Source organism: Lactuca saligna, chromosome 2, assembly GCF_052625555.1.
Source record: "Lactuca saligna cultivar CGN05327 chromosome 2, ASM5262555v1, whole genome shotgun sequence".
Taxonomy (NCBI): domain Eukaryota; kingdom Viridiplantae; phylum Streptophyta; class Magnoliopsida; order Asterales; family Asteraceae; genus Lactuca; species Lactuca saligna.
In genome coordinates, this window is record NC_136418.1 from 105,866,889 (window position 1) to 105,888,008 (window position 21,120).

The following is a 21,120-nucleotide window of genomic DNA, read 5'->3' on the forward strand; positions in this document are numbered from 1 at the left end:
AGCCCCTATAAATAGATGTCAAGTACAGCTGAGTTCTATTGCTTATTTCTTCCTTTCTCTCTCATTTTTGCATTGTTTTGCGTGCAAGAAATACTCCGATATCATTCCCGAGACCTGAAGCAAGTTCCGAAACCCTGAAGATCCCGAGAAGTGAAATTCTCGAGCCGAAGCTCTGCCCACGAGAAGCCCGGTTTTTGTGAAGATCTTCCAGATCTACCGAAGAATACTACTTTTACAAGCCGTAGTGTTGTCCGAGTATCGTCTAATCAAGTGAGTGTATAGTTACTTTCTTCTAACACATAAATATAAAGTATTAGCTATGAAATACGTGTTATGTGTTATATATTATTTGTCTATGTGAGATAGGCTTGGAATTGATGTTTTTATACGGGTGTTAAATGATTTAAACTATGTTTGTATTTATATCTACAAAAATGTTGGGTAGAACATAGGTAGATGGAATAGTTGGTGACGATGCGACTTCGTACCTATTGAGTAAAGCCTTGGTGACGATGCGACTTTGTGCCTATTGAGTAAAGCCTTGGTGACGATGCGACTTCGTGCCTATTGAGTAAACCTTGGCGACTATGTGACTTAGTGCCTATTGAGTAAACCCTGGCGACTATGTGACTTAGTGCCTATCGAGTAAACCTTGGCGACGATGTGACTTCATGCCTACTGATAAACCTTGGTGACGATGTGACTTCGTGCCTATTGTATAAACCTTGGTGACTATGGAGTTAGCGCCTGTTAAGTGAACCTTGGTGACTATGGAGTTAGCGCTCATTGAGTAAACCTTAGTGACTATGGAGTTAGCGCCTGATAGCCATGGAATTAGTACTTGAGAGATAAATCGTTAGTAACTATGGACTTAGTACCTGATAGATAAACTTTGGCAGCAATGGACTTCGTGTCGTGTCAGTTCCTTAGGTCAATCCTTAGGAATGAATGAATGAAGGATAGTCAATTCTTAGGGTAAAACCTTAAGAGTAAAGAAGATAATGGGGTTGGGTAATTGGGTTGATTATTTGATGATTAAATATAATAATTATATTATTGTGGGTTGAAAACCCTATATGCTCACCAGGCTCCCAAGCCTGACCCACTCAGTTTTCTTTGCATTACAGGTAATGACACAAGAGTATAAGTTGGTGAACTTGACGAGAGATTTTAGATTATAAGATCAGTAGTTATAAATGACTGTTGTAAGGTCTATTTTGTAACATCCCCCTCTGGCACGTATCACAATATTGTCCGCTTTGGGCCACTCGGCACGAGGACTTCCCAGGGGGTCACCCATCCTGGTACAACTCCCACCCGAGCACGCTTAACTGCAGAGTTCTTATGGGATCTGCTGCCCTCACGGCTTTAAAACGCGTTGTGATAGGGAAGGTATCCACACCCCTTATAAGGAATGCTTAGTTCTCCTTCCCATCCGATGTGGGATCAAATCTAACCTACTTTCACCCCCCATTATAGGGTTCGACGTCCCCGTCGAACACATCAACCCATGCCCTGGCTCTGATACCATTTGTAACACCCCCCTCTGGCACGTATCACAATATTGTCCGCTTTGGGCCACTCGGCACGAGGACTTCCCAGGGGGTCACCCATCCCGGTACTACTCCCGCCCAAGCACGCTTAACTGTAGAGTTCTTATGGGATCTGCTGCCCTCACGGCTTTAAAACACGTTGTGACAAGGAAGGTATCCACACCTCTTTATAAGGAAATGTTTCTTTCTCCTTCCAAGCCGATGTAGGATCAGGTGCAACCCACCTTCACCCCCCATTATAGGGTTCGACGTCCCTGTCGAACACATCGACCCGTGCCCTGGCTCTGATACCATTTGTAACACCCCCCTTTGGCACGTATCACAATATTGTCCGCTTTGGGCCACTCGGCACGAGGACTTCCCAGGGGGTCACCCATCCCGGTACTACTCCCGCCCGAGCACGCTTAACTGCAGAGTTCTTATGGGATCTGCTGCCCTCACAGTTTTAAAACACGTTGTGATAAGGAAGGTATCCACACCCCTTATAAGGAATGCTTAGTTCTCCTTCCCATCCGATGTGGGAAGGTATCCACACCCCTTATAAGGAAATGTTTCAATCTCTGATACCAACTGTGACATCCCCATTTTCACGGCCAGAAAAGACCGATTTTGTTTATGCTTTATAAAAATCAGAGTACTTCTTTTAATAAAAATGTTGCTGAATTTGTTCCCAGAAAAACATGATAATCGCATTGTCAAAGCATTTCTAAAGAAATATATTTTTATTCACTTTTAAAAACATTTGGGATGTCATCGTCAATACATAAACATAAGCATAAACAGAACTTACATTTATTTACACTAGTGATCTACATCTCTTTTAAATCTCTCAGTGAAATGTGACTTCATATCGACACCTGTGATACAAATAAACTGAGTGGGTCAGGTTGGGAAACCTGGTGAGTACATAGGGTTTTCAACCCACAATAATATAATTATTATTTTCAAATTATCAAACAATCAACCCAATTACCCATCCCTATTATCTGCTTTATTCTTAAGGATCTACCCTAAGAATCAACTATTCCTCGTTCATACATTCCTAAGGATCATCCTAAGGAATCGGCACGAAGTCCATCGTCACCGGGGTTTAGGCACTAAGTCTGCATAGTCGCCAGAATTTATACAATAGGCACTAAGTCTGCATAGTCGCCAAGGTTTTGGCACCAAGTCTGCATGATCGTCAGGGTCTAGGTATCAAGTCTGCATGATCACCAAGGTTTAGAGTAAACCGGGTGAACATATCGTTCACAACACCTACAGGTTGCGAGCCTGATAGTGTTCCACTGGACTATCTAGGATAGTCCGTGGTTGTCATCCATACTCTACTGAATGACGGGGGCATCGTTTGGGAAAAAGGTTTCTCACGTCGTACACCTCTCACCCACACCTTATAGTCTATATCACCTCTCAACTCATCATCCAACTCATATTTCATCTATTATATCTACCCATGTTTTACCCCAACATTTTCATAGATATAAAATACATATATAGTTTAAATCATTTAAAACATGTATAAAATCTTTCACTCAGCATAGACAACAAGTATTCAGACAATATGCACACATAGCACGTAATTTATATTAAAATACTTCATATCTATGTGTAAGATGAAAGGGACTATGCACTCACCTGAGAAGGTGGTGACTCGGTACTCGGACAGCGCTTCGTTTACTTTAAAATAATTTCCTTTGACGAAACCTAGTATTATCACCACTAGATTTTAGTCTAATATTACCATGACTAATTATTAGTCTTATTATTATTATTATTATTATTATTATTATTATTATTATTATTATTATTATATAAGCGTTTAAACAATACTTTCCAACTACTATGTACAGACAGGGGCCAGACATAAAACACCGGAGGGCAGGACCATTTTGGCGTATAGCACTTCTGAAATCCAACAACCCTATGCGGCCCTTTAAACCAGATTCCCCGTACCGCGAGTAGTTAAAAGATATTATAACGACACTTATATAAGTCATAATAATAGCTCAAATATTTATTATAAATTTATAATAACAATACTAATTTTAAATATAAACTATATTTAAAATAGGGTAAGCATAACTTACTTTCAAGGGGATTTTAGCTAGGAGTCGGGCTCTGCAGGGGCAGAACTTCGTTGCTGAATCTTTCTAAGAAAGATTCGTGCAGCGCTTCAGCGCTCACCTTACTATACTAAAACTACAGAAAGAGAAGTCGAATCACGAGGGACCGAAATGCTCGGGGGATAAGGAAAGAAAGACTCTTGAATCAAGAGAATGGTGCAAGAAATATGAGAGCCCAAGGCTCTTATTTATACTAATTGAATTTTCAAAAACTATCATCCATAATTACTTAATGACCTTTTAGTTATATAAACAACTAAACACCCCTCTATAATACTATTTTAAATGGATTTAATGATCTTTGTACTAAACTAATGTCGAAAGAACTCAACATTAGTCTTATAATGACCGCATCGTCGATACATTTCTAATGATATAGACATATGTATATATATGTGTACATATACATGATTTATACTTTATTTTAATACGTAAATATGCTATTATAATTTGTAACTCGTTCATACGAACTCCGTTTTTTACGTTCTTTATATCCACGCATAGGTGGAGACGTATTCTACAACTTTCATTTAGACTCCGTCGACTAATTTTGACTTTATTTTTAAAATTATATTTTTAACAGGCCGGGACAAGATTGGTCCGTTAAAATCTCATAACTTCTTTATCCGATGTCCATTTTCGTTTGTCTTTTTATCGTTATGCTACTAATAACGAGATCTTCGATTCTTGTTTAGGTTGTGTCGGCTAAAAATCAATCGATCTAAAATTCGAATTTCGGGCTGTACACCGCTAATCCGAAACTTCGAAAAATCATAACTTCTTCATACGAAGTCAGATTTGGGCATTCTTTTTATCGATGTTCTTAGTTTAACATATTCTACGACTTTTGTTTAGAGTGCTAAGACTAAATCTTCTCTATCATAAATTTACTATTTACGTTTCCCGGCGTCGTGCCGGTTCCGACGCGAAACTTCGACGGGTCATAACTTCTTCATTATAACTCGGATTTCGGCGTTCTTTATATGTACAGAAACCTTGTGACATTATCTTCAACTTGGTTAAGATTATTTATTCTAAATAATCTTTTTGTCGAAAAGTCGTTTTCGACCTCTATTGCCTCTAAATTGACTAACCCGGATCTGCGGGCGTTACAATTATCACCCCCTTAGGATGATTACGTCCCAGAATCATCAATGAAAAAGGGATCGTATAATGACTCCATACGTCATCTCTTCATCCTAGGTAATAATTATAACTTCTATATTCTTTCAAGTCTATCTCTTAGACTCATTGATTGTAAGCAGTACTCGATCGTGCACCTGCTCTCTACCTCAGGCTAGACTTCAAATTATGACCTATCATCATGTGATGCACGTTTAGACTTAGGTATCTTAGAGTTAAATTCTAAAATAGACTATGCCTTCCTTCATGTTCTAATGTGATATAATCACACTTTAACATGTAGCGTTTCTGGCTACCAACTTCTTTAACAACGAACGCGATACTTCTATTGATCGCTTTGATTTCAATTGTTTGGTTTAAGTCGGACGCTACATCGAACTTGGTTCCCTGAACCACGCAACATACTCATCGTAGTCGGACTCAATTCGGTACGACTACTAGGGTCGGAAATTAACAATCTTTTTAGTCATTATCGAAACGATGGTAATGACATACTTGAAAAAAACAGAATCAGTTACTAGCTTCTTGGTAACCTTGTGACTTTCCCTGATCCAAGTGTGAGTCCTGTGCTTCCGGTAGTATAGGCCTCTACTACCATTCACACCTACTCATACTCGTCCCAAGTATTGTCCCGCAGTTTCCCAAGTCACCATACAAGAAAATCACATAACATTTTAACACATCAGATAACAAAACGAAGGTTTTATTATTTCTTGAAACTATTACATAGGTGTCCAAGTTCACCCTAGACTATGCCTCTAATAGGCTACATCATACGACACTATGGCTACTGCATAACTTGATCTTCGGATATGAAGTCCTCATCATTGATTCCTTGCACGGTTTTCTGCTTCGTCGAGGATCATGTGGAATGCCCTTGGCCTCGGTGGCGTTTCTGGTCTTGCTGCCTTATTTTTTCCCCGGGCAGTCCCTGGAAATATGCCCTTCCTTGTTACATCCATAACACACCTTCTTGTTGGACGCACACTTGCTGGCGTAATGCCCTGTCTTCCCACATTTGTAGCAAGTCACCTCCTCGCTACATTTCCCGAAGTGCTTCTTTTTACACTTCTCGCACCACTTGGTTTCACCTCCTCCTCCTTCTTCAATCTTTGAGAATTTCTTTTCCTTGTTGGATTTTGATGATCCTTCATGGGGGGTGAAGGTGGGTTGCACCTGATCCTACATCAGCTTGGAAGGAGAACGAAACATTTCCTTATAAAGAGGTGTGGATACCTTCCTTGTTTATTGTGATACGTGCCAAAAGGGGGTGTTACATATTTTATATTGTTTATGCTTGTGGTCTATATTGGAACATGACATCCCGAGATTTTGTTATATAATGAAAATACATTCTCGTTGAGAAACGTTTTGATAAATTCTTATCATTTTTGTTTTGGGAACAAATTCCGCAACTCTTTTAATCAAAAGATTACTCTGATTTTATAAAATAAAACATAAACAAATCGGTTTTTTCTGACCGTGAAATTGGGAGGATGTTACAAAATGGAGACCAATTCACTTTAATTCAAAGGGAAAAGGTCCAATGACTACAAATTTCTCTTACGATGTATATGTGTACTATATGTATATGTATTTCCTGATCCTAAGTTAGGTATTTATTTGTGTTACCAAATCGATCTTACAATATAATACAAAAGCTAACATTAGAGACAACGAAAGTTCAATACTCTTTTCCACATGAGTTGATAGAAATTGCCTCTAGTGTTTAAATGAGAATCTATTCTGAGTGAATTAAACATATATATATATATATATATATATATATATATATATATATATATATATATATATATATATATATATATATATATATATATATATATATATATATATATATATATATATATATCAACAATTGTTTGCAACAAGTTCTTTCTATGTTTTATTATCATGAATCTTTTTTCCAGCTTTATGTGAATTACACAAGTCATCCCTAGATGTGTGAAAATGGTGTTGCTCGCAATACAGTACTAGATCTGTTTGTTCTTTCTTTCTATGAGACAATTCTATTTAGTGAATAAGTTGAAAAATATGGCTTTGAACCTAGGGTAATTATGACACCCCAAACTTTAATTATTTATAAGCTATGTTGTTACAACTTTATGACATACAATCATGAGTTTACAAATATACTGTTTTATCTAAAACCTTATTTAAAATTAAATACACAACTTTGGGGTGACAATCTACATATCAAACAACCGTAGTATAAATTATCAAATGATATGTCCCACTCTTAAGATTTCCAAAAGTAGTCTTCTAATAAATTCACTCCAAGTCATTGTTTCCGATTTCTTTTGACACTTCGACATTTAAAACAAACAATACATAAAGATGAAACCTCTTATGAGTGACATGGATTTTTTATCAAATATTCAAATAATCTTTATGGAACTCACACACATATAATCAAAATACATAATAAAACTTTTACACCTTTCAAATTTTATGCCAATAAGCGTAATATACAAATCATGTTCAAACTTCCAATACAACTTAAAATCAAATAAATACTTCTTACAAAGATAAAAATAAAAAAAATAAAAATAAAAAAAAAAAAATAAAAAAATACATACTTCATACAGACTTTGTTGTATCTTGAAACTTCCAATATAATTTAAACTCAAATCAAATTCATGCAAAGATAAATAAAAAAAAAAATGCATGATCATAAACTAAAAACAAATGAAAACGTTATGAGTTTCTCCGTATCTTGCTCTGAATAAAATATAATTAAAACTTCCAATACAGTCATTTGTGAAAACATCTAAAAATCTTATGATTACCCCGCATCTTTACTAACCAAAAGGAGTGGAACAAATCACACTCCAAAAGAAGTTGATATGTTATTGAGAACCATTTATAAATATAAGTGTTGACATTACCCTCTATATAGAATAGTCACATAAATTAAAAAGACAGTTGAAATAATACATATATGACTGTCTAATATAACTAAATTTTTCGGATGGAAAATAAAAGAACACTAGGAGTGTCTCATATCGAAAGATGTGGAAGGAAAGCACAGGTTTCTTAAATGTTTTAGGGTAGGCATTGTGTATGTTAGTGATTTTAGTGTCACCAACCATTTAGTGTATCTTGAATAAACTCGAGTGTCTATGGGAATTTAAACTATTATATAATTCAGTTAAGTGGTGGCATAGTGTACATTTGTATTTGTATGTATGACAAGTTTGATCTAGACACAAGGAAAAATATATGGGGATCATATACGAATTTTAGATATCCAAAAATCTGAATAGTGGATTTTACAATTAGAATCTATAATATAAATCCGGATAGCATTTCGGATACCCGAAAATTTTCATCCTTAATTTTTTTTTTATCTAATTAGATATAAATTCAACTAACATTAATTTTAGTATAGTTTATTTAAAAATGACAAATTTATTAATATATTTACAAAGATAGTTGTTTCTCAAGCTAATCCTTACAAAAAAAATAATAAAAAAACATGGGAGTTTAAAAATGAAATTATTAATATCACATTTAAATGAGTAGAATGAGTAGTGGTAGGTGTCAAATTGGACCGTGTTATCAATTGTAAAATATAGTGCTTTTAACATATCTAGATCGGGGTATGGAAAAATATAGTCAAAATCAGAACTACGTTAAAAAAAAAATTCAACATTGATTCCAAAGAAAATTGTATATTGGAAAACCAAAATGATGATGATTGTTGGGCATCTGACTTTGTGGTTGATAACCATTTTTCGCTAAGATCGTTACGTGAATGGATTGAAATGGCAAGTCACATCGTTTGTGATGGTCCGTTTGAATGGTGCAAAGTAATACCGAATAAGATCTTATGCTTTATCTGGAGAGCAAAGCTTGGCAAAATTCCATCATCTATTTCGTTAGTAAGGGGTGGCAGTGCCATCAACCATTTGTGTGTCATGCAACTTGGATGAAGAGACGAGCAATCACATCCTTCTCTTATGCCCAGTGGCGAAGGTTGTCAGGAACTCGATCTTATCTTGGTGTGAAATTTCACATGATGGATTTGATTCGGTCAAAGATATGTTACTCTTCATATCTCGATGGTCTAAATGCAAAAAGAAAAGAATCATGTTGAATGCGCTCTTATATGGAGGATTATGGTATATATGGAATGACAGGACCACAAGGTTTTCAAGATAGTGGAGAAGATAAAATCAATAACTTTCGTATGGTGTAAACATAGAGGTTCATTTAAAAACATGGATTAGAGAATTTTAAATTTTGGTCCGTTTCTCTGTTTGTAACTTTTTTCTCGTTCTTTTCTTGTTTCCTGTTTTGTTTTGTACTTCCCCCTTGCATCATCTTGATGTGAGGTGTTTCTTTTTATATATATTTATCGGTTCCAAAAAAAACTAATAATTATATGAATCCGCATCAGTTTCGGATAATTTCATATCAAAATTTTCGGATTCGTATATTTTTAAACACACACCTAGTGAAAATACATGTTTAGAATCGAAAAGATCAAGGAAAGGAAATGTTGAGCCGTTTTTTTAGAACAGATAACTCACACCCACCAATAGTACCCCTTATTAAATGTAAACATTTTGTCCATCATGAGACTCGAACATTCGACCACATGGGGGAGGGGTACCTTTTCCGATACACAAGGATACAAGCATTTGGTAAGTGAATGTTGAGCCTTAATTACCAAAAATGTGTGTTGGCAGGAAAATGTAACAAGATTTTGGAGAAAGATGGATAAAAAATCAAGGGTAAAATTGTCATTTTACAAGATTTAACGGACCAAACATAACAGCATTAATGTCACGCACCAAAACCATAACAGAACCCTATTATAAGACGGTTTTTACAAAAAGAATCATTTTTGGACCTAATCCAAAAAAATAACATGATACAGTATCATTTCTACGCTTATAAAATAAAGGCATCTAATAAGGTAAAATAATCTAACCAAACTTTTTAAACATCACTTAACAAGTAAGTAAAATAATAACATTCTTAGATTTGTTGCATATTTTTTTTATAAAAAACCAATAAAATCCCAATCATTATTGTATATGTTATTTTCAAAGATTTCTTGCATTTTATTTTGGTTTCTTATAAGTCAACAATGTTGAAGATATTAAAAGAATCCCGAGTTAAAATTTTATAATTGTAGTTATCTTCAAGATTTCTTGCGTTTCATATGATTTTTTTGTATAATTTCTTGATGACACTAGTATAATATTGTACCTTCAACTTTTTTTCTTATTGTTTTTAGAAAAAAAAAATCCAAAAACTGTTTCGTATACCGATGACACTACTATAATTGTTTTTAGATTTATTATTCTACTTCCATTGGTGTTTGTGTTTGGCAGAAAAGTTCAATTTCTTGTAGAAGTCCTTCATTTGGAGATGAATGAGAATGAAGTGAAATAAAGTCAATGAGTACCTCATAAACATGTCCAGCTGGATCCTCTGCAAAAACAACCATCTTCTTCTTCTTCTTCTTCTCTTCTGTGTCAGCATCTTCAGTGTCAACTGAGTAAACTCGTTTTCTGCAACCCTGCAACAAAAGAGTAACTAAGTTACAAGTTTGGTCCCTGTACTATACCGTTTGTTACAGGATTGGTCCAAAAATTTATATTTTACCCTGAATACAGAGTGTAAAACTGTAAATACCTGGAAAAGCTGATTGAGGCAAGCGATATGCTTGGAGTTAAGGTACCCCGATTGCAAAAGTCGTCGAAATAATAACACGATCTCACGTGTTATGTTACTCGACGAAAGGTTTCGAATGATTCCATTTATACACGAATCATCAAACACATCCGACATCCATGGAGGCGGAACTTTCTGCAATTCTAACCTCGACGCGACTACATAAACCGCCGGCTTGTGATGAATCATGATCGATTTCGACGCCAAATTTGGAACAGCCAAACTCATCACCAGTTCTTCGGTTATTAATCGACACCAATTATCCTTTTCAACAAATCGGGTATCAGTATCATCCTGTTTTTCCCAATCGATCACCATTGATATACAGAGCCCACAATTCATGGCGATTGTAACATCGCTGTGGAAAATTAAGCCTTGTAGGATCGAGGTTATGGAACGTATATTATCTTTGAGTAGCAATTTTGTTTTTTGTTGTGTGATTGTTTGGAATAGTTGGAGTAGGCAGAATGAAGATATTAGTTTGACTGGAGTTGACCCGAAATGTAAGAGTCTGCATAAGTCATGGGAATGAATGTTGATGTAGAATAATGATGAGTGTTGGGTTTTGTTGTCGCTGTTAAGTAAGTTTTCTACATCTTCAATCCCTGGTAGAATAACATGCACGCTAAAACAAAACAGAGTGTTAAAAATTATGAGGTATGAAAAGAAGGTTTATTATATGAGTGGTAAATAGTAAACACTAACCTTCTGTGAGAAAAATAGTTAAGAAAAAGCAAAAAAATGAGGCCTCCTCCGGTTTGTGTTGTCTCATCATGATCAATTAATGCGGGTCCTTTCAAACAAGCTTCATGGATCATTTTGTTAACCAATGAGATCAATTGGGTGTTCAAAAGAATAGTCTTGGATGCTTCTAGAAGGTTTTGATGAAGTGAGTGATACAAGATTAAAGAAAGAATCCCCATTACAAGGAGAGCTTCTTGAGTGAACCCATTGTTAGTAATTGTGGAGATCAAGTAGTGTATCAACTCTGTTGCTATTCCATTCCAGGCTTCACCATCGGAAAGTGATTCCGATTCCGATTCCGGTTCAATCGAATGTAATATTGTAAAAACCAATTGAGAAGTAAGATTTAATATCTCTCCACAAGAATGTTGGGAATAAAGAGACTTGATTGCAGGGGATATTCCATTTAAGCAAAATTCCCTTGAAGAAGATGGAAACAAAGCAACAATTGATGCAATCATGTTCAACAATAAAACAATATCATCTTCTTGTCTGGTTTCTTCAACAACCTCTCGCAACAAACACACAAGTAATTTGGCTGCATAGTTGTCTTCAGATGCTGCCAGCTCAGCAAGTTGTCTGAATTTTACTGTGTCATGATTAGACACAAGAATCTGGTTGTTTCCATAAACAAAATATCGTCTACACCATCTTAGAATCTGATCAGATAGATATTGGGAGATTCTTTCTTGTTGAAACAGCCATTTTAATGATGTGGAGTGGATTCTTCTAGAGAGAAAGTGGATGTGTTTTTGTGAGATAATAAGGAAAAGGGTATTTTCGGCATCTGGGCTATATGGTATTTGGTAGCTTACTTTAGCTAGACCTCTATAAAGACCATAAAGATTTACAAGGAGTTCCAAAATCAGTGGTTTGAGTTTGACAACTCCATTATTCAAAAGCTTAGATTTGTTGAGTAAAATATATTGCTCCAAAGAAGCTAACACCTTCCTATCATCTGCAAGCCTTCAGTAATTAATAACAATTGCCATTAATATTCAAATCAATGCCAAATGGAAGAAATTATGACACGTGTAAAAATGGAGGCTGTTTTTTCTACCTGTCATCATACAAGGAGCTGGTGTAAAGTATCAACAGAACAGCAGATTGGCAAGAGAAAATTTGTTGATTATGAGATCCCTTTTGCCCCAAAAGAAACAACAAATCAATAGGATCAGATGGGAGATGCAAAGCAACATCTTTGATGTATTCCCCACATTCATTTCCAAGAATCACATTCAAGATGGATCCCAATAAGAAATAAACTCTCCATTTCATCTTCTCTGTGGGAAAAAGCCCTAAACATCCGAATAAAAAACTAAACCAAGAAGATGAAACCAAAGCATCTACAAACTCTTTAGGTTGGAATTCAGAGTGAGTTAGTATCGAGTGAAAAATCTCAAGAACACCTAAAGTTATATCCTCATCGATCTCATTAATGTTCATGGAAACCCAAGGCAAAAGATTGGTTTCACATATGTCCAATATACAGTCACGTAACTCTGTATAATTCCCTTGTAAACTGTATTCATATGTTTCTTTTAGTAAGTAAAGTGAGTGTAGCATTTGACTAGAATCTTCCCCATAAAAGCTCAAGCAAATTGCAATGGTGTATCTTGATATATCTTGTAGTGATTTGGCAATATTAAGAGGTCCATGACAAGATGGAGAGTTAATGAGAGCTACAAGGAGTGAGCATACCAGGGTGAATGTTTCTGGAAGCATGTTGGCATCCCCATCAACATGTCTCTTGAGCATCCCTGCCATTATAAGACTGATTTCTTCATTGTTGAAACTTGAAATGATTCCAGGACAATTTGAAATGCATTCTGATATAAGTTTTAGTGATTGAGATTGAGCAGGATGAAAAGGGACTTCAGCAACATGATGAAGAACAGGAATAAGAGTTGTGAAACCAATAGCAAGTCTTTGTTTGAAAGCTTCCTCTGCTACTGACATGAGATCAAGAACTTGTAGGGATAAGCTGACAAGAGAATCTTTTTTGCACCCTGTAAACACAGAAATAGACCCAAAAGGACAAAATTATTTCTAAATGTTTTCTTTGTTGAATTGAGTAGATAAAACTATGTTGAACATACCCAATAATCTTAAAATTTCAAAGACATAGTCAGCAATGTTCTCCTCAACCAGAACTTGGACATCTTTTCTTGAAACACCTCCATAAGACAAGTACAGGACAATTAAATCCAATGTGGCAGTTTGAACTTCACAATCTGAAGAAAGAAGAGGTGCTTTTATGGCTTCTGCAAACAAGAGATTCAGAGGAGTTTTTTCTTGTTCATGGTCAGTTGTTTCCATGGAGTTGTCTGCTTCAGGGTATGCGGTTTCATCATTTTCGAATGCATTCTCGAAGAACCCTTTGCGTGTAAGCACAGATAATAGCGCTTTGTAGAAGTAAAAGATAAAATGTTAATTGATGTGAGATAAAATGATTCTTGATAAATAGATAAAGAAGAGTTTCAGAGAAGTATGGAGTATTGACAGACCTACACAGTTCAAGCGAACATCATCTCGTTGGGTCTTCAAGAGGACTTCTAATGCCAAATGTAAGATCTTTGAAGAATGGACATATAAGACATCAACATTGCTATTAGCTTTGAAAGCTTGTTGGATGCCACATATTTTGTAAAGAACAAATAGGATCTCGCCTTGGATCTCTTCACTGCATTTAAGAAAGAAAAACAGCTCATAAGGATGAATCAAGCTGAACTATGTGCATATATACAATAATTATGTTCACTCCAAATGTTACCTAGGCAACTGAAGACCTGTTACTAGGTTCAGAATAAGCTCATCTCTTTCTTTGATATGGGTGTATGGATCATTCTTCTGATTGTCCAATAGAACACCTAAGCAGTGTAGCTAAAGCTTGAAAATGTTAGCTGAAAATCAGGCCAAGTAATTGTAAAGTCTCCAGGAAAAGCCATAAAGAAAACATGAAGGGGCTAATCACCAAAGAAAACTACCTTTGACTGTTGGACATTATCTAAAAAGTAAAAACATTGAGTTTGAATTCCACCTCAGGTACCCTATCTATATGGTATGACTCTAGTTGACACTAAGTAGACAAGGTGGTATTATTTTGTGGAAATAGTTTCTAATCACTACTTTGTTGGTCTGAAATCACACAAGTGAACAATTTGCAGGAGAAGGAAGCATTTAAGCTACATTATAGTGGGTGAATGGATCATAGCGCAGATAAATGTAGACTAACAACAACTAACACAAACCATCATTTTCGTTTTTGGAACAGTCATATTAAACTGAGAAAGAAACAGAAACCAGCTGAATTTGCTAAAGTTCAGTATCCTAAGATATGTTCAAATACCTAAATGACGTCCATCAGAAGAACAAAAATGGGTCAAGTAACAACACAGAGGACAAGTACCATATATATTTGTCGCCTGCTCCAAGCTAAGGAACCAGAAGACAATCGATCCGAAACCCTAGCAACAAACTCGCTGTAAATTGAAGAATCACCAGAGCTACACAATTCGGAAATCAAATCAATCGTCTGTTTGGCGAGGGGCTCGTCTTCCAAAGAAGAAAGGGCAGTTATGAGAGGAGAAACGAGAAAATGAGGATGGACAGTGAGGAGATTATGGAGGAAAGGAGGTTGAGAGATGGCCTGAGAGAGCTGAGAGAGGGCGTAAGAGACGTGAATGGTAGGGGAATTAGGATTTGAGATAAGATTGGATAGACAGACTAAGCAGATCGATCCGCCTTCTAAGGTTTGCAGTATCAGAGACGAAGTATGGCCTTGTGAGCATGTTAAGTATTGCCGGTCCCGGAGTTGTTGATCGGAGTCCGACCGTTGATGATGATCGGAGCCGATGTAGTGCATCGTATAGTTTTTTTTTCTGCAAAATTTTGGTGGTGACTTGACTGACTTCAAATTTTGGGCGGGGAGCTAGGGTCGTGCTAATTGGTTGTCAGAGTAAATTACAGTTTGTTCCTTGTAGTTTAAACCAATCGGCATTTTTTAGTCCATTTTTTTAGTTTTTGATATTTATAATCCTTATGGTTTCCAAAAATTGCATGTGTGGTCCCTGACCCAGACTTTGTGGTTTCTCATCTGTTAAATGTCTATGAGAAATATACCCCTATCTTTTTCCTAATTATTTTGACATTATGTTGATAATGTAAGGACTATTTTTGTAAATTATTGGAAACAACTTCAACTCCACACTCACTCTCAACTCCTTCATTTCTCTCACACTTGCCTCCAACATCTCTCTCCCTCTTGCCTTCGCATCTCTTTCTTGACATCCCTGTGACTTTATCTTTTCCATGTCTCTCTCAGATATATTAGTTCACGGGTAAAAAATTTATATTATTAATAAGGGTCAAGTTTGTTTGACAATTTTCCTATAGATTATTTAAAATTAATATTAATATATATTTGTAAATAATTATATAAATTTAAATAGATGTTAAAGAGAAACATAATGAATAATATAAATTATAATGCTATATAAAAATAATATATAAAAAAAATAAATGATAAATGGCTAATTTGACTCTATTTGTTAACATTATTATTAACATTATTTTCATGTTACCGTGAGCCTTGCTAGAAGTGGTGGATCTGGAAGTCAAAATGTCCACAAAGGTTTCACTTCTTATAATTCTCTCACATATTAAAAAAAATTATTCTTCTTCTTTTTATTATTCTTCTTGTTATACCAAGATTACCCTCCACCACTTCAATTACTTTGTTTACGGTAAATACCAAAGTTGATATGAGGTTTAACTATAAGGCAGCTTATTGATTAAGTTACAGGGTGAGAGATGAAATTCTACAAATGGCATGCCAAAAATATTTATAAAAAAAAATAATATATTAAAATTTTTCCTTTTATGTTGTTTGAGCAGGAAAAGAATCGAATCAACAAATATGGAGAGCTTGTGATTTCCTCCACAAAGACCAGAGAAGTTAAAATTCTATCCGATATTATGTTCTCATTATTCTCGTCACAACAACAAATTTTCATTCCTAAACTTTTTTTTTATTCTCTTCAGGGGTAAGATTGAGGATATTTTTTTAAAGAATGTGACCATTTAAGTATATTTTAATCATTTTGCTCAAAATGGCCATTTTGCTCATTTTGACCGTTTAAGTATATTTTGATCATTTTGCTATTAATGACCATAGTAGGATGCTATTTCAATTAGTCAAAACATAAAAAATCAGTATTTTCATTATTTTAAATTTTGCATTACATAAACAAAAGAACACAATAGGACCGTTTTAGTCATTTTGACCATAAGTCTAATTTTATCATTTTGGTACAATGCTAATTTTATTCATTTCAATCCGGTATAAAAAGTTAGTATTCGAGTCAATTTTTAACTTGCTATTACGGTTACAAAAGAACACATTTGAACCGATTTGGTCATTTTGACCATTTAATTTTGGTTTTGTTATGAACTCACTCACAATATCAATAATTTGAATGGCAGTCAAATGATTGTATTAAACTCAGTTCATAACAAGAACAAGAACAATAGAAATGATAGAAATAGTTATTCGAGATGCTAAGGTCTCCTAGATAGAAGAAACTTCTGGTTCTTTCTGTTTATTCCCTAAAAGGATATACCCTGCCGACTATATAGACTGCCAAGACAGAGAATGATTCTAATTCCTAAATTGCCCCTACTGTCCCACTACTCTTGCAGTGCTATCGAGAGTATATATGGTCCACTCCATAATTGGAATCTTTTTTATCCTTTTTCTCTGATAGGTGAATTACACTGGTGGGTGCACCACATTACTCCTTCCCTAAAGGTTGACCTTGTCCTCAAGGTTAAAGTCTGGGAATGTTTGTTGGATATTGGTGAAGTCTTCCCATGTGGACTCGAAATCTGGTATGTCCTTCCACTTGATCAAAACCTCTATTCTTTGTCCTTCCTTCTCCATTTGACTCCTCACCCCCAAAACAGATTCTGGTTTCCATTGTAAAACCATGTCCTCCGACAAGTGGGCTGGTAGCGTGGGCCTTGCTACCTGATCCCCAATGGCTTTTTTAAATTGCGAAACGTGGAATACGGGGTGAATCTTGGCCGTCTCAGACAGTTGGAGCTTGTAGGCCACTGATCCCACATTCTTGATAATCATGAAAGGCCCATAGTAACGAGCTGCCAGCTTTTGGAATGGTCTGTGTCTTACGGATTGTTGTCTATAAGGCTACAGTTTTAAAAATACCCATTCCCCTTCATTGAACGAAACCTCCAGGCGGTTTTTATCCGCCTCTCTCTTCATCTTTTGTTGGGTTTGGAGCAGATGTCCCTTAAGATCATCGAGTATGGCATCTCTCTCTAATAATTGTTCCTCCCCAGTAAAAACAGTTGTATCCCCTCTTTGTAACTTAAGCACCTGAGGTGGGTCTCGACCATATAACGCCTTAAAAGGTGTGATCTTTCCGGACGTGTGATAGGTTGTGTTGTGCCAAAACTCAACCCAAGGTAACCAATTTGACCATGTTCGAGGGTTCCCTTGTATGAAGCAACGTAAGTAGAGCTCCATCGATTTGTTGGTTATCTCCATTTGGCCATCCGTTTGGGGATGGTAGGCGGTGCTTATGAGTAAATTAGTACGCTGCAGCTTAAATAGCTCACGCCAAAACAAACTCATGAAAACCATGTACCTGTCGGAAACTATGGTTCTTGGGAACCCATGGAGTCTTACTATTTCTTTGACAAATGTAGCTGCCACCGACACTGCTGTGAAAGGGTGTTTCATTGCTATGAAATGTGAATATTTCGTGAGGCGATCCACCACCACTAAAATGGCATTGTATCCTTTCGAGTTAGGTAGACCTTCTATGAAATCCATAAAGATGTTGTCCCACACCTATTCTGGAATGGCTAGATGTTGAAGGAGTCCGGTTGGATGTGTGTTTAAGGAATTCTGAGTTTGACAAACTTGACATTTCTTAACGTGTTTCTGCACTGTCTTTCTCATTCCCACCCAAAACCATTCAAAGGCTAACCTTTGATAGGTTCTCAGTTCCCCAGCGTGTCCCCCGATCACCGAATCATGAAATTCTTTGAGTAAAGTAGGTATTAGCCTTGAGTTATGAGGAATTACTAACCTGCCCTTATACAAGAGCTTATCGTTCTCGACTGAGTTTCCCACGTGCACCTTGTTACCCTCTATTATGTCAACCTTCACCTGTTGAATGGATGAGTCGTTCTTGATTTCTTCATTCAGGTCTTCCAAGGGCAAGGAGCAAGTAGACTGAAGCACTTGTAATTCAGTGTTGCCCTCGGTTTGTCGTGAAAGAGTATCTGCCACCTTATTAGTGGGTCCGGGCTTGTAGTGAATTTCAAAGTCGGACCCCAATAGTTTGTACATCCATTTTTGATACTCCGGCCCCACCTCTCTTTGTTCCATCAAATACTTTAGGCTACGTTGGTCTGTTCTTATGATGAAATGCCTTCCCATTAAGTAATGTCTCCATTTTCTTACAGCCAAAACGATCGCCATCAATTCTTTCTCGTAGATAGACTTAAGTTGATTCCTTACCCCGAGAACTTGGCTGTAATACGCAATTGGGTGCCCTTCTTGTGTCAACACAACCCCAAGACCCTTCCCTGAAGCATCGGTCTCCACCACGAACATCTTAGTAAAGTCTGGCATTGCCAAAATAGGGGTGTTAGTAAGAGCGGATTTCAGTTGTGTGAAGGCTTCAGTAGCCTCTTCGTTCCAACTGAAACAATCCTTCCTTAGTTGGTCTGTCAAAGGAGCTGCAATCTTTGCATACCCAACTATGAACTTCCGGTAATACCCGGTCAATCCCAAAAACCCTCTTAACTCCTTCATTGTTGATGGAAGAGGCCATGCCACCACTACCTTGATTTTCTCTTCATCGACAGCCACACCTCGTTCAGATACCACATGACCTAAGTATGCAATTTGGAATTTGCTTAACTCGCATTTCCCGGGGTTAGCATACAACTCGTGCTTGTGAAGCAACTCCAAAACTATCTCCAAATGTCGTATGTGTTGCTTCTCATCTTGACTATATATCAATATGTCTTCAAAAAAAAAAAAAACCAACACGAATCGACGAAGGAACGGTTTAAAAACTTCGTTCATGACCGACTGAAACGTTGTTGGTGCATTAGTAAGGCTAAAGGGCATGACAATGAACTCATAATGACCTTCGTGGGTCCTGAAAGCTGTCTTTGGGACATCTTCTTCTTTCATCCGAATTTGATGGTAACCGGACTTTAAATCCAGTTTTGAGAAAATCCATGACCCATGCAACTCATCCAACAACTCCTCTATTATAGTAATTGGAAACCTGTCCTTAATCGTGACCTTATTAAGACTCCTATAGTCTACACAAAACCTCCAAGACCCATCTTTTTTCTTTACCAACAGGGCTGGACTGGAAAAAGGGCTTCGTGAAGGCTGATGATCCCCGCCTTGAGCATATCGCTTAGAAACCTTTCAATTTCTATCTTTTGTGTATGAGAGTATATGTAGGATCTCACTGAAACGGGTTCAACTCCTTCCTTTAATGAAATAGTATGTTGTTGGGTTCGGGGTGGAGGAAGCCCCCCTTTCCAATTGAACACTTCAGCAAACCTTTGGATCACCTAGTTCAGGTAAGGCGGTGTAACTTGAATTGAAAGGATGAAGGAAATGGGTTTGTATCTTGAGAGTAAAATTATAAAGTGAAAGTTTACTGATGAAATTAATTTGAAGGATGCCTAATTCCTATCTTATATAGGAAGCATTGAGATAAGGTTTGCAATGGTATGTGTAACTTATCGTATTGGGAAAACAATTCACAGAGCAAGTGGCTAAAATATGTAGATATTATTAGGGGTTTTCGGCCAAGTTTCTATTTAGAACAATGGAGATTTCGATCCTTAGCATGCTCTAAGAAGGAGTTTTCGGCCTTGATGGGATTTAGGCATTGTGTTTTCGGTCATGTTGGTCCATGGCTTGGAGATTTCGGTTCTAGCTTTCATAAAGCATTTGATTTCGGTCCTAATACTTCTAAAAGAAATAGATTTCGGTCATGGTGGCTTTTAAGATGTTGATTCTCGTTTCTAAAGTGTTCCTAGGCTCTAAAAGTCGAAATCCTTGAAGTAATATACAATAATATGCATATAGACTTATTGTTTGGACTTGTGTTGACTCCTTTGAGTCCATATGGCTTTGTTGACTTCATTTGTTTATTTCCACTTGGTTTTTAACATATATATATATATATATATATATATATATATATATATATATATATATATATATATATATATATATATATAACTTATCCAAACATGGTTTTCAATTTATATTAACCTATATAAATATGCACCCAAGGCTAGGGGTGATTAATTGTAACAAGGTCACAATGTGGTTTCCCTTATATTTGGTTAAGGTTTAGACCTTGCTTGATCTAATATTTTCCGATTATGATAATAGTCTAATCAAGAAAGAAGAATCATCAATGGAGTTTGATTTTTAAATTGATAAAGAATCAGAGAATCAAAAGGGAAGAACAATACCGTTTGAACAATCAAGATTCAAGAATCAATTTTTTAATTTTTGAACAATCCAAATGATATTCCCCAACAAATATACCTCCCAACCCTTTTTTCGTTGGGTAGTCGCCTTCGTCACAACCATTCCGAAATCCTTCCTCTGCAACATCTATGGTAAACAACTAGATCTAGGGAAAAACGGAGGGGCCATGATCTCTCCTGGCCCATTAAAGGATCTATTACTGTATATGTAGATGTTTCTTACACAACAAGTAAAAAAAGACTCGAAGATATTTATATGTAACGAGGAAGGTAGTCCAACCAAT

General features: G+C 36.3%; 1 protein-coding gene and 1 long non-coding RNA gene across 2 annotated transcripts; one reads left to right on the plus strand and one right to left on the minus strand.

Moving 5' to 3' along the window:
• Positions 1–9,910: 9,910 nt before the first annotated feature.
• Positions 9,911–15,164, minus strand: PRD1 (putative recombination initiation defect 1). Its single transcript, XM_078979808.1, has 8 exons — positions 14,682–15,164; positions 14,046–14,155; positions 13,780–13,955; positions 13,372–13,677; positions 12,333–13,281; positions 11,234–12,238; positions 10,490–11,153; positions 9,911–10,373 (listed from the first exon to the last, which is right to left on the minus strand). The coding sequence occupies exons 1-8, from the start codon at positions 15,135–15,137 to the stop codon at positions 10,152–10,154; spliced, it is 3,888 nt and encodes a 1,295-aa protein (XP_078835934.1). The 5' UTR covers positions 15,138–15,164; the 3' UTR covers positions 9,911–10,151.
• A 686-nt stretch (positions 15,165–15,850) lies between these two features.
• On the plus strand, positions 15,851–17,104 carry LOC145028987 (uncharacterized). Its single transcript, XR_013676302.1, has 3 exons — positions 15,851–15,905; positions 16,169–16,228; positions 17,038–17,104. It is a non-coding gene; the product is annotated as an uncharacterized LOC145028987 (long non-coding RNA).
• The last annotated feature ends 4,016 nt before the right edge of the window (positions 17,105–21,120 follow it).

Excerpts from the sequence above, each read along its gene's own strand:
- PRD1 (XM_078979808.1), bottom strand. The coding sequence starts at position 15,137 with ATGCACTACATCGGCTCCGATCATCATCAACGGTCGGACTCCGATCAA. Across the intron at positions 13,956-14,045 it reads ACAGGTCTTCAGTTGCCTAG|TGAAGAGATCCAAGGCGAGA; the intron begins GTAACATTTGGA and ends TCTTAAATGCAG. Across the intron at positions 11,154-11,233 it reads AACTATTTTTCTCACAGAAG|CGTGCATGTTATTCTACCAG; the intron begins GTTAGTGTTTAC and ends GTTTTGTTTTAG.